Raw genomic sequence first — 13569 nt, 5'->3', positions numbered from 1 at the left:
AATATCAAATGAATGCAGCTTGTCCCCTTGCCAGGTGTTCCACTTACACCAGGTTATCACGGTGCACTGTACAGATCGCTGTATGTGCCCAGCATTCGTAATAAGCTGGGCATGACCTTGGTTGTTTTCTCTCCCTTTCCTCCCAAGAGGGGATAATGCATTTGAGCTGCTTAGCTGGGCAGTTTTCACAGCAGTTTCTTTTGTAGCCTTGTCCCTGCCACTCACACATGGTTGTCACCTCGCTGCCCTTCTGCGTCATAGTGGCTGTCCTCTTTCCTCCCGCCTACTCCTTTCCTCTCAAAGTCTCCATTTCCCACTCTCAGTCTCTGCTTCCTTTACTCCTACTCTTCCTCCATAGAGAGCCTCTGGAGGAAATGTCATGAACAAGCACACTTCCTCCACTACACATTTGTACTCTCCTCCTTCAATTCTGCCATGTTCCTTCTGGCTAGCACTCACCATCTCCCTCAGTTGAGCACTGTGGCTATATCCACCTGCATTGTGCTGTCTTCAGAGACTTTCCTCAAACCCTCCCCTTGTCTGCTTCTACTTCTCTTTCCGTTCAGGATCCCATTGTGCCAGGAGAGGAAGAATGATCCTATACAAAGTGAGCAACCTCCTATCTTGTCTTGCCTGCCTTCCTCCTCTCCCAGCTACAGATGTAGTCATTGACTTCATTTTAGCTTGTTCTTCTCTAAGCTCTCTATTTGCCTCAGTAGCCCTTCCCCGGATTTCCCTAGTGTCCTTAAGTTTTGAACCTTGCAGTACCCTTCTTCTAACGTCTTCAGCTTCATGGAAGCCCTCTCTCAGTCTTTCCCCTCCTGGATCTGCTCTGCTCACTCAGGGTGTTGTTGCAGGGTTACCCGCCATCATACCTTATCAGCTTTTCTCCTCAGTGCTTCACCTCACTTTCCTTTCTCCACCTTGTCAAATACAGGCAGTTCCTCTTTGCTTTCCAGGCCCCTCATGGATTACCCAACCCTGTTTCTCTTCTCCCCTTCTTGCTGAGAGAATGTCTTCTACTGTTGTCTTTCTCAATTTCCAACCACCCCTTCCTTCCCACCCCGAAAAAGCACTTCTGTGCTTTCTCACAGACTGCCCTCACCTTCACTGCAAACACTGGCAAGGCTGCTTTGAAACATCCCTTGCTGTGATGCTCACAGCATGGTTGACAGGGGCGAGGCTGCAGAGCCTGCTGCTGTTCATGCTAACCCAGAGGCTGTCTGCTTGGCCTCCCCTGTGTGCCTGTTTCCGCTTGTTGTCTCCAGTCCCAGACTCAGGCTGTGAGCTTTGAGGGCAGGGAGCTTTCCCTAAGTATGGCACTTAGCATTGCCAGGCTGTGGTCCATCACTGGGGAACCAGGTTCTGTGCAATACAAATTACAATAATAAAAAAACAGAGTCAGAGGAATGTTTAAATATTACTGACCACGTTCAGCTTTGCACACAGTTGACAAGTCTGTTGATTTCATGAAAATTGCAGCATCTCCTGGCAAGGCTGACTTGCACCTTTGTTGATCAGGGGAACAGAGAGCGTTAGATTATAGGGTGATTTAAACATGGCATGGTTCTCTTTGGCTCTAAAACTCTTCTGTCATTTGATCCTGCAATGTATTGGAGCTCTTTGGCTTTCATTCAGATTTCAGCATCACTAAAAGTCTGATGTGTGACTAAGTACACAGGACATCCTTGTGGCTTCCCTGGAACTATTTAGATGCTTGGAGTCAATGTGTATAGAGGTGCTGTGATCAACTAGGGCAGCACACACAGCACTTGGTTGGGTTGAACCTCTGTGTAGGCTCTAATATTGGCTCCCTCACATTGAAGTTGAAGCCTTTAGGCGTAATTGTATGTTTTCTTTTCAAAAGATCTCTCTTATTTTACTAGAAGACTTCTGTTCGGTGCCATTGCAAAGTATTTCTGCCTAGGTAAAATAGTAAAATAGGTAAGTAACTCTGGGCTGGATTGCATGATAGCTTAAAAAGCACACATATGCTGATTTACAGTCAAATACCCAGCATGAGGGCTTGTGGTCATTTGCATCCAACCTTTGCTCGAATCCCAGAGTGCACAGGAACTGCCACCCTTCCTGTTGTAGATAAATATGGAAGTGTCTCAGTGAGGGAGCAGGAATTAATGCTGTTTTTTCCTAGAGGTGAGGGGGAATAAGGGGAAACAGAAGGAGTAAAGAGTCACTTTTGCAGGTTTCCCAAATAACATTTTAATAAAACACTTAGGATTATAAAGAATTTCCCTCATTAGTATTAAATTATGGGAACTTTTCAAATCCTCAAGCTGTTTGGTAACTTTTCCGAAAGAGCCCAGCAAGCTGTTCAGTGCTCAGGGCACCATTTAGAAGGGACTGTAAATGTCAGCCCAAGTTAGTGACATTTAGTGACAAAGATATATGAACAATTTGTCAATTACTTAATTTATTCCTGCCAGCTTTATCTGAGTTACTAGTCTCTGTAATTGTCAGGAGTTTCCAAACTAGTCCTGCAGAAGAGGGTGGAGTTTCTTACGCTAAGATTTGGCAGACGCTCTGGCTCAGGGCTTGAGGGGGCTGTATTTCAGTTATTGCATCCTATAATGTAAATTTTTAGCTTTTTTTTTTTTCTCCTTCTGTTTTGACTTCCTACCAAGCAGAGTTACCCTGTCTTATATTCACCATATCCTTTATAAAAAGAATATTTCCATTCTAATGAGAGTTATAAGCCATATATCATTATCTCTGAGTTTAAATGTTACACTGGAATTGGAACTTCCAGATTCCTTTTAAAATCCTTTGACTGAATTACCAGTTTGGACAAAACCACCCATCTGTAAAATGTAGATATTTGTCTACTCCTATGGAGCTTTGAGAGCTTTCATATATACTGAATTTTAGCATCTGAGTTAGAGGGAATGAAGAGGTAAAGGGATGCTAAGTGTGATGGAGAAAGGGATGTTCTTGGAGATACTAAAGTATAGTGTGAAGAAGTTGGAAGCAAAAGTAGACATTCATAGAATACTTTGCCTGGTCTGTTAGCAGAGGTGAAATGACTCTTCAAATTTAGAACAAGCTGCCATTAAAGTTTTCGATAGTGTGTTTATTTCTGCAAAGTGCTAAAAAGGGTGAGTGATCATGAGTACTTCAAACAAATTTAAATATGTCTACAAACAGACTTGCTAAGTATGTGTATGTTTTATATATAATATTTAAACGTTACTACTTCTCCACATAAAGATACCCAGTTATTAACCCCTATTTTCACTTCATCATTTTTGTTCTTCCCTATAGTAGATGTTCCACAGTTATGCATAAGTCAGCAGTTTATTAAAATTGTTTCTAGTGAAGTATTAGTCTGTGTTTTTTAAAATCTAAACTTCAGATTCTTTTCATTACATGCAATAAATTTGAGATAAATTGAATATATTTGAGGTAAGATGCGTGACTTAAAAACATGTATCATGGTCAGAAATGGTTAGTGATAATAATATTCAGAGCTAAAGCAATGAAAAATTCTCATTTTGGAGCATGGATTGCCATGATGGTCTCAATTTTGATGTAAACATTTGAATGGCTGCAGCGTGCAGCAGGTTTGTATCTGGTAGATGGTCACAGATGGCCTGTATGCGCGAGCTTTTAAAATAGTCACGTTGCCATGACTTAACCAACATCTGTTAGTGTACACCTTGAGAGCCTTCAGCAAACAGAGCAGATGGTTAAACTTCGCTTTGCTCTAGGCCAAAGGCAGAATTGCTGGGTTTACAGAAAGGACCAGATTGAGACTCTGGGTAAATGCTGGCTTATGGTGAGTCCTTACCAGGCTTGTAATATTGCAGGAGGGAGTTTGATGCTGAATACTTTATCTAACCACAACTGCTGGGTGTAGAGGGTACAATTGCTACTTTTTAAACTTTTGTTTTTAAAAAGTAATTTCTAGAACTTTTATTGAACTTGGTCATTTCTGCTTACCCTGGTTAATTCATACCATGGAAGACCAGACTTCATCTTAAAAAAAGTTTGTGGTTTTTTTAATAGTAGTGTAACTTGTACTCCTTTGCTCCACCACTTTACAAGCCTCTGTTTTAATGAGTGGTTTAAGGAGACAGCTTTGAAAAATACTCACTACCACGAAGAAGATATAAATATCTACTTTTTGCCATCCTCATGTACTCACCTTGCAATGGAGGGAGTAGCCAGACATCCTCTCTAATGGGTGCAAGTTTGGGGTTGGGGGAAAGCAATAAGTTTGAATGAAATATCTTTTCTAAAAGTGGCTTGTATTTAGAAGCTATAAGATCTTTCAGCCATCAGAATTCAACATAAACCAGATATCAGAGCTAAGATACTATATTCATTTCCTATTCAGCTATTGTGGAGAGAAATAGTGCATTATTTCTGATAACACTGAGGGTTCTGTCTGTGGGGAAATGTGGAAACGTTCATTTCCCAGTGACATCTATTGTACTTTATATGCTGTGTCTGAGACACTTTCAGAACAGAGCTCTGGCTTGTAAGGAAGAGACCCAAAGGAGAGTTTGTGTGGTTGAAGGCTTGTCTGTTTTTTCCAGCCACTTCTCTGGGTCTATAAAAAGATATTCCTAGTCTCCACAGCTTTGTCTCACTTAAATTGTTAGACTCTCAGAGCTGCATAACTACTCCTTTCAGGACAGAGTTGCTTTTAAAGGGTACACTTTTTGGACGGCTTATCATTCATGGATGGAGAGGAGAGAAAAATCCCTCTCTTCTCTGTAACGTGTGTGTGTGTGTCTTCAATGACCTGCATTCTTGTCACAGCACAGAACTGGCTTTTTATTGCCGTGCACTACCTCTCATATTCTGCCTATTAGTAATTTTCCGGGGTGGCTTTGAGACTTATTTTAACTTATTTTAACACAAACAAATGGAGAGATGACATTATGACATTCCCATGCAACAAACGCTATTCCCTAGCAAGAGGATAGTATTACCAAATTGCTTTAGCATGAGTTCTTGCTGAGGCCAGTGGCGCCTTATTGGGCCTGAATTCAAACAAACTGAGGGTTCAAAGGCATCCTAGAGGAATATATTCCAACTGCAAGAGGGAGAGGTGGTTTAAACGTGCTTACTGTCTTTTTTTTTAAACTACATTTCTGCCATAGCAGGCAAATTCTTGTGGGGAAACACATTTTCAGCTGCATCTGAATAGATTCAGCTTTAGGATAAAACCAGAATGTAATGAAAACACCCTGAATATATTAAACAAAGGACTTTGAAGACATCAGAAATAGTGGGTGGGAGACAAGCAGATGCTGACGAGTGTTACCAATTTACTGAAATAGGAGCTGTCCAAGATGAAGAGGGTAATGGCTGGGTTTGTCAAAATGCCTGGGAGAGTTTCTGAATCATTGCTAGCTATGCAGGAAGTCTTCTCCCCCAGAAAAACTCTTTGCTGAGTAACGCATCTGGAAGCGATGAATCTCTTTACAAAAGAAGATCATTCCTTCCCCCTCACCTGCTATGTCCATAACTGCGTTTGTCCTGCAGAGGCAGCTCCAGTTTGGAGGATGTTACAGCCTCTACCTCCTTTGCTTATAGTGACTTGACAGTGAAACTTCCTCATTCCTGTATGCCCTTGCTCCCTGTGCTGTCTGGATGAAACTGCCCTGCCCTCTTCAGAGCCTTTCTTCTGCAAGGACCTGGCATCCCTGAAAGAGATTGCATGGTTTGTCAAAGACTATATCAAGTGAGGGAACAGCATTCGTTCAGCTTTTTAGAATGTTAATCCCTTTTCTGTTGGGCAGTTGTAGTAATAATCAAATATCCCTATTTCTGACGGGAATGATTTGTCCTTGGCTATTGATTGCAGACCATGTGAATGCTCTCTGTAGCAGAGAAGTGTGCAGGTTGTGTGCTGCTAGGCACTGCATTGTCTTATGAAGTCTTTTCTCCTGCAAAAGGATTCTAAGGACTAGTTTCAGTTTTCTAGGTTTAATGAATTTGTTTAATCATTTCATCCCTTTATGTTTAGAGTGATTGATTCATTTTCCATTGCTGAAGCCCTGCAGTTCAGGGATATCGGTGTGCAGACATTTTCAGGCAGTAAATCTTTCTGACTAACTTGGAAACAGATTGCTCTTGAGGTCAGCCAGACTCTTGGGAGCAATGAAGCCTTTGAATCCCAAGTGTATCCTGCTTCTCCCAGCTGGGTCTCAACTGCAGAAAACAGACTTGACAATGGATAGAGGAAATAAAATGGAGACAGAAATACTTGATTGGGAGGCCAGAGAGACTTTCAGGAGTATTCCCTGCATCAACCCTTTTGCGTTCTAGATTTCTGAAGAGCTCAAGCCAGTCCTTGACTTCTTTGTTTTTCTTGTCCTTAGCCCTGTTGCAGGATTTACGTAAACATCAGAGTGGATGTGAACTGAAGAATGACTGCTCTTGTTTACAATGGTTTCATTAGAAAATCTTGTTGATAAAGCCTGAAATTTGATACTTGGCTAGGACATGTTCCAAAGCAGGCAGGGATTGACCTGGAGAAGATAGGCACATGGTTAAAGTTGTGCCATGTGCTGTAGGAAATGCTGAGAAGGGATACAGTCATGCTGAAGTGCTCTGCTGTGCTTCCAGACATGAACTGAGGTTATTTGAGATCTTACCTTCTTAAAGAGGTGTTATAATAAAGATATTATTATGAGTAAAATGCTCTACATTTTCAGAGCACCCTTCAAGGCAAAACAGTTATAATACATTATGTGAGCATGAGCTTGCTTCTTAGTTAAATGCAGTACCATCAAAAGGAAAATTACTATCTTGTCAAATTTATTTAAAAATATATTCCAAAGGGTGTGACTGCACCCTTGTAAAGCTTCAGGGATGAACTCTTATCTAGAGCACGTGTTCACTGCAAGGCCTGTTGCAGAGGAGAGAACTCCAGCGTCCTTTGATGCCATCTCCCCCGTGGTAGATGTTACTATGGCCCTTGGCACTGAGCAGCCAGTTTTGGTGCTTTGCTGGAAGAGAGAGGGTGGGGAATCCATGGCAAATGACCAAGAACAAGCCTCAGCATGCTGCCCCTTATGTCTGCAGCACCCTGGCAATACTCAGCAAACTGTTTCCAATTCCTGTCCGCGATCATACTCTCAGTTTATGGTAATGAAATCCCTCTGTGCTTGGAAGAATTACTCCTGATCCTCTTTACACTGAGAGGATGGATCGAGTTAGAAAGATTTTTTTAAAAAATTAATAAAGATTACATTCCACTGCTACCACTCCTGGAGAATCCTGGTTTACAGAAAGGTAAATTCTTCTTCACAAATACTTGCAGAACTGGAAATGAATGATACTGCCAGAATATGCAGTGAGTTGACTGAGTGCAGTGAGTGCATGAAATGAAACAATCTCTAATAGAATAGATAATTGTGTCAAAAGGCACATTAGGAAAGCTGAGTTGTCTGAAGCACATACATGCCTTTAAATCTTATTGAACATCTGTGTTCCAAAAAACTGAAAATTATTTGAGGGATTCCTAAATTAATTCTGGATTTAAGCCATTAAAAAACTTACACACAAAACCCCTAAATTTTCTAACCGTCCTAATTGTTCCTGATGCTGGAAGATGAAGTGTATTTTGTGAAGGGGGACAAAAAAGTTGTCTTTATGAAAAGCCACTGAACAAGCTGTGCCTGTACTTTAGGCCTGGTGCATGAGTTAGGCATGTGCAGGCAGTGCTCATATGTTGGGCAATAGCTTGTGTTGCAACGTTTCACCTGCAGGTTTGGCTGATGGGAGCACTTTCAAAGTGAACGTTTCAGTGGAATTTCTGTGTCCTAATTCTTTTTTGGCTGGGCTTTTGGTATTCTTTGAATGCAGGCCAAAATGTTAATCCACACATACTCAGGTTTATTTATTATGAAACTAGTAAAATGTTGTCAGCATCTACTTTTGCAAGGAGAATTTTACCTGTGTGTTTAAAAACTTTTCAGATATTTAAATGCTTTGTGGTAGGTAATAAGAGACCAGATGTCCTTCCTTAATTTTTTATACAGAAGAGCTGGGGAGGAGAGCTGATTTTCAAGAGATTATTATTCAGCTCAATGAATGATATTTCATTGCTAGCGAGTTTAATAGGTTGTTCCTTACTCTTCTCCAGGTCAGTAAGCTCATACGTAAAACCAAGATCCAGGGTGCTTTTCTTTTCTAGGTTCTGCTACTGACTCATGGTTGATAATTTTTGGCTAGTTACAGAACTACATTCAACTGCTGTTAATCTAAATGTAGAACTAGTGCATTAATCTACACTTTATTGGGAGTCTGAGAAAGCTTAAATCAGTGTTATCAAGCACTATGATCTACAGTGAAAGGATCTATTTAGTATAACATTTATTGATTTTCTGCAGAGCAGCAGTGGAATATTAAGTTGTATTAAAATGTTCTTGTCCCTCCCATTCCATACAAGCTTCAAATCTTGAGCAATCAAAGGATAAAAATACCTTTCTACTGTACATGCACTGGTGGGAAGGCCTTTAGCTGGATTACTCACTGTTTATTGTAACTTTTATTATAAAATACTTGTTTGGGGAAAATCCTCTAGGGCAGCAACATTCATGCTGTGAGATTAGATGCCTGCTGACTTTATGAAGAGAAGAAAAGGATACCATGTCTGGGATTAATAGTGTTTGGAGATTTTTCTCTGTCTGCTATTCATATTGCAGTCTCTTGATTGCCTCAAGGAACAGGAGTGTGAAAAGGGAAGATTTTGAAGAAATACACAATCATTCCTTTTCAGAAGGAAGGTCCAGTGTAGGAACGGCTCATGTTGTTCAGACCAAAGCCCAGCAAGCCTAGTATCCTGTCTCCACCGAAAGTTACAGCAGATTCCTAGGGAACACTATCAGAATGGGGCCAACAAACAGCAATACTTTCCCAGAATACTTTTCACTTCCAAGAAGGACTTCCTGAGCCAAAAGGGGTGTCTTTTGTCTTTAATATCCCTCAGTGGACTTTTCTTCCATGAAGTTGTAGAGTAGCTCTTTGAACTCACATAAGGGAGTCTGTGTTTTGCATTGTGGTGCTGCTCTAGACTTTGGCTCTGACTGTTGGGAAAAGTTGCTTTCTTCCTGCTATTTTTGTGTTTCAGGGTTTATGACAATCATAGCTAAAAAAGCAGTGCCCCAGATTTGCTGCAGAAGGCCAGCTAATTGTGATTGTTAGTCTTTTCCTTAACAGGAAATGATGTCCATAGGTGTGCAGTATTCTGTATATTAGAATAGAGCTGGGCCCTGGGTATGTTGTATTCTTTTTTTTTCTATTCATATTTTAGTTCGGTTTTATTGTGCTGAACTGTGGATTAACCTTGCTAAGACAGTTATTGGGGGTTTCAGCATGGTAGTTTTCATGGCTTATTGTGAGAGAGGATAGCAGCCTGGTTTGCAGGGTGAACGATGGAAGAGGATGGAAGGGCAGGGGCAAGGAACGGAGCAGGACCTCTCAGGTCACACTGGGCCAAGGAGACTGCTAGAATAAACCTGTCTGCAACATGGAGAGAGCACGAGCCATGTCTAGTGTATGCTTTGATCCTATTCTTTATTTTATTGTTATGGAACTGGAATAGGAACCTACAAGTTTTGATTCAGTTTCTGCTTAAACGTCATAAAACCACTGCCAGCAGTTTTCAATATTGCACTGAAAACTGTTCCCAACTTGTGGACCAGCTCTAAATGCTGTATTTGCTACAGTTACCTTGGTAACATGTCAAATCACTTAAATACTCTCTATTATGAACCCAGATGCCCTTTCTAGCCCATTACTGCTCTCAGTCGTTTGCAACAGATAATTACCTCAGTTTCCCCATCATTACCATGGGGTCGCTGAGGACAAAAAAATAACAAATACACCTAGCAGGAAGGCAGAGATGGGAAAGACCTGTAACATCCTGAGTGTCGAGTGCAGGGTAGGAGTCAGAGGCACACTGCCAGCAGTCATCTGGACATGTTCTTCCTGGCTGTTGTTTCTGTGCTCTGCAGTGTGTACAAAGCCAGAAGTTCACTCACTGGTTCTCGTTATTTAACTTATGTTGCATTTTCTTCCTTTGTTTCAGCTTAAAAAGAAGCAGGTCTACGTTGAGAAGGTGGAGAAGATGCAGCAGGCCTTGGTTCAGCTGCAGGCAGCGTGTGAGAAACGGGAACAGCTGGAGCACAGGCTGCGGACCCGGCTGGAGAGAGAATTGGAATCTCTCCGGATGCAGCAGGTACCCACTGTTTCCCTGTGCCATACCAGGCTTCTTGTACATTCTAGGTTTCTTGTATGTGTGGTGTAGGGTACACTATACCCTACACCACCCATAAAAGAAGAGCAGTGGTTTTTTCCACCTTGTAAAATAAACAAATTTTTCTTTTGGTAGCTAGAATTATGGATTTGCTGGCCACTGTATTATTGTTTTTACTTGATTTAATTCTTCCATTCCAACCAGAAAGTTTAGATGAGAGAGCCATAGGGGATCCATGATGTGACAAGATTCAGACATAGCCATATAGCTAGGTGGTGTTCTATCTTTAAGTAACCTGGTTATAGTTACCTTGAAATTATTTACAAAATATTCTTCACAGTTTGAGAATTTATGTAAAATTCATTAATGACTGTCCTGAAAAGAGGCTCTTCAAAAAGCTTTTGCATTTAACAAAACCCAAACAAAACCAAAACAGCAAAACCAATTCTGTAAATGCAGTTGATGGAAACAGATGGGAGCTTCAGTATTGTAAGTAGTGTTACTTACTATTGTAACATGAGTCTTTTTCAGTGAAAAGAATGAATGTGAAGTAGATTTTGCAGTGATGCTGTGAATCAGATGTGAAGTTTTAGTTTTATTTCAACCTGTGTCAAACACAGGTGAACCGTCAGGTTTGTAAATTTTACTGGAGATTGGATGCAGTTCTGTGTTCTAAATCACATTTAGTTTTAGGTTATGTTTATCTCCCAACTTCCATCTTTACATAGGAACGGATGTTTAAATCTTGTATTTTTGTATTGGTTTTAATAGGAGTTACAGTAATTTGATAAACTTTTCCATGTTACCTTTGGAAGGTTAGGTACTCTGAACCCCACAATTTTTGACATCGAGCCTGAGTCAACACAAAAAAATAGCTTTCTTGTCATGGTGTAGAATTCTGAGCTTAACATAAAATAGCTTGTCTGCCCAATTTTTTTTCTTTTAAACATTTTTTTTTAAAGTCAAGTATCCTGCCAATCCCTGATGAAACTTCCATAGAAAACTATGCGTTTTATCCGTTGAACTGTTAGCTCAACAAATCTCCACTCTTTCTGGTTTTGAAAGTGAACATTGCCTTCCAGAGCTTGTTTTAGAACTGAATTATTTTTAATCCCCCACTACTTAATCCACAGGTATACAATGATTTAATAACCAAATCATTTAAAAATATTTTGGATGTATTTTTTTAAAGGTGTGATAACTCTTGTATACTAGTTAGTGTTTTGCTGGAACAGTGTTGGAAGTAAGTCTCTGTTACTTTAGGCATTATGGATGGGCTGTAGACATCAGACCTCAGTCACATGATCTAGTTCTCAGATGTACATGTGGGGCTTTGCACATGGAAAAAGGCCTTAGGAGGACTATTTTCCATCTCAGATATTTGCTTGTTAGTATTGACCAGCTCTGGAGTGGTACCAGGAAGTGCTCTAGCATGTGTCCTGTGAATTAAGCTGTCTTTCTTGGGAGCAGTGCTTGATGTTTGTAACTTTTAAGCTTCAACATTTGGAAAATGGAAGAAGCCTTTCTTGCATTATCTGAACTTGCTTCCTGGTTTTGACAGTGAGGCTGAACTGCCCCTGCAGATGATTAAGCTCTGAAGGAGACCATTACCACCACCTAGTTTGACCAACATGGCAACAGGCCACCACATTTCACTCTGAGGGGGTCTTGCATCAAGCCAGTGGTGCTCTGGACCAACCAACCCTGAGTCTTAGAGATGCATCCTGAGATGACTTTTTTTTTTTTTTTTTTCCCGTTTGAAAATCAGCGTCAGGGTACATCTCAGACTGCCAATGTCTCAGAGTACAATGCCACAGCGCTTATGGAACTCCTCCGAGAGAAGGAAGAAAGGATTCTTGCTCTGGAAGCTGACATGACCAAGTGGGAACAGAAATACCTGGAGGAGAGTGTGATGAGGCAGTTTGCTTTGGATGCAGCTGCAACTGTGGCTGCTCAGAGGTAAATGAGACTTTTCATAGTACAGGGATTATTTTGTTTTTCCAGCTGAATGTCATATTCCCCACCAAGGGATGTTGTCATACCACCCTCCCATGATACCTCACCATGTGGTCTGAAAGGCTTCTCAGACTTCTGCATGCAAGTGGAGCTTGGCTGCTTTTCCTGGGAGCTGTGCAATTGCCAACAATTAGAAACTTTTTTCCAGGGGAAGATTCCTCCACATGCAGGAGCCATTTTCCAGAGTAGAATTGTTCTGAGCCATTCCTAGAAGCTGTTGATTCAAAAATAGGTATGAGAGAAGGGTTTTGGTTTTTTATTTTTTTAAACAGGAATTGGTCCTCGCTGAAGTCATGTGAGATGGGGTAAGCTTGGTGATTCACATCGTTCACCCTGAATGGCTTACTTGTTCTCCAGAATGTTTTTGCAAATTACTTTGTGGTATTGTCCTCAATATGGTTACTAACCAGAAACATCTACTAGGAAATTCTGCTCAAAACATTCTGCTGTTTATGGAGAACACTGCTTGTGGGGGTAGGAAGGGTGTCAGAAATTTGGTATCAAGCTCGTATTCCAAGACAACTGTACAGAAACTTATTATGGCTGTAAATAGGCCCAAGTGGTTCAGCTAGTTGGTAAACAAGAGCCTGTTACTGGAGTGCAACTCTTTAGCATTAGATATTGCTTACGTGTATTTCTATTGCTCACTAGTTTCTGGTTCTTGACAGCAGATTTTATTTTAGATTCTTTCATGAACCAGATTCAAATAGGGATGTTATTGCAACTGCCTTCCTAGCTCATAAGATCATACTAGAATTACAGGCATAAAGTTGCAGATCTGCTGTGTTAGTGTTTAAAGACTTATCTTATCTTGCTCCAGAAGCAGACTGTTATTTTCGGGTATTGGTGCTTCTTGTGCACTGTTCTCCACCTCCCCAGAGATTCTCTAAAGGCTCTTGCTACTGCTTGTCCTTAGAGGCCATGTTATATTTCCAGTGTGTGCTGATAAGTAGAGCTCTGGTCTACTGTTTATCGTGGAATGAGAGGGATTGTGTTAGGCCTGTTCAGGTTTTGTTAAATGAACAAGAATGCCTTCCAGTCGGGAAGGAGCCAACCTCTTGTTTTCCATTTCTAGCTGCTTCTCCCCTAAAAGAGAGTATTCCATTAATGTCAATGCTTCTGCAAGTTTATATGCAGTTGGTACCTATAGTATCTCTTTCACAATATAGGAGGTGGGGGATTCTACCAATTTCAGTGGCAACCTCATCTACACTGTGCACAAATTTCTTCCCCTTTTCTTTGATAGTGGAAAATAGCACACCTTAGGAAGCTGAGGTTGCGGGAAGGATGCTTTACAGTACAGGCAGGAATCTGGATCA

The 13569-nt window shown here is 40.9% G+C and overlaps 1 protein-coding gene across 2 annotated transcripts in view; it reads left to right on the top strand.

The window, feature by feature from the left end:
• Nucleotides 1–13569, top strand: part of AMOT (angiomotin) — a 65162-nt gene that overhangs the window by 42481 nt on the left and 9112 nt on the right. For both annotated transcript variants that reach the window (XM_074914990.1, XM_074914989.1), the window contains exons 8-9: nt 10067–10216; nt 12003–12193. In XM_074914990.1, coding sequence (XP_074771091.1) covers nt 10067–10216; nt 12003–12193 — 341 coding nt within the window. The remainder of the gene's footprint in view (nt 1–10066; nt 10217–12002; nt 12194–13569) is intronic.

This window comes from Athene noctua, chromosome 11 (genome assembly GCF_965140245.1).
Source record: "Athene noctua chromosome 11, bAthNoc1.hap1.1, whole genome shotgun sequence".
Classification (NCBI taxonomy): domain Eukaryota; kingdom Metazoa; phylum Chordata; class Aves; order Strigiformes; family Strigidae; genus Athene; species Athene noctua.
The sequence above is the reverse complement of the archived record's forward strand: the minus strand, read 5'-3'. Positions and strand labels throughout refer to the sequence as shown.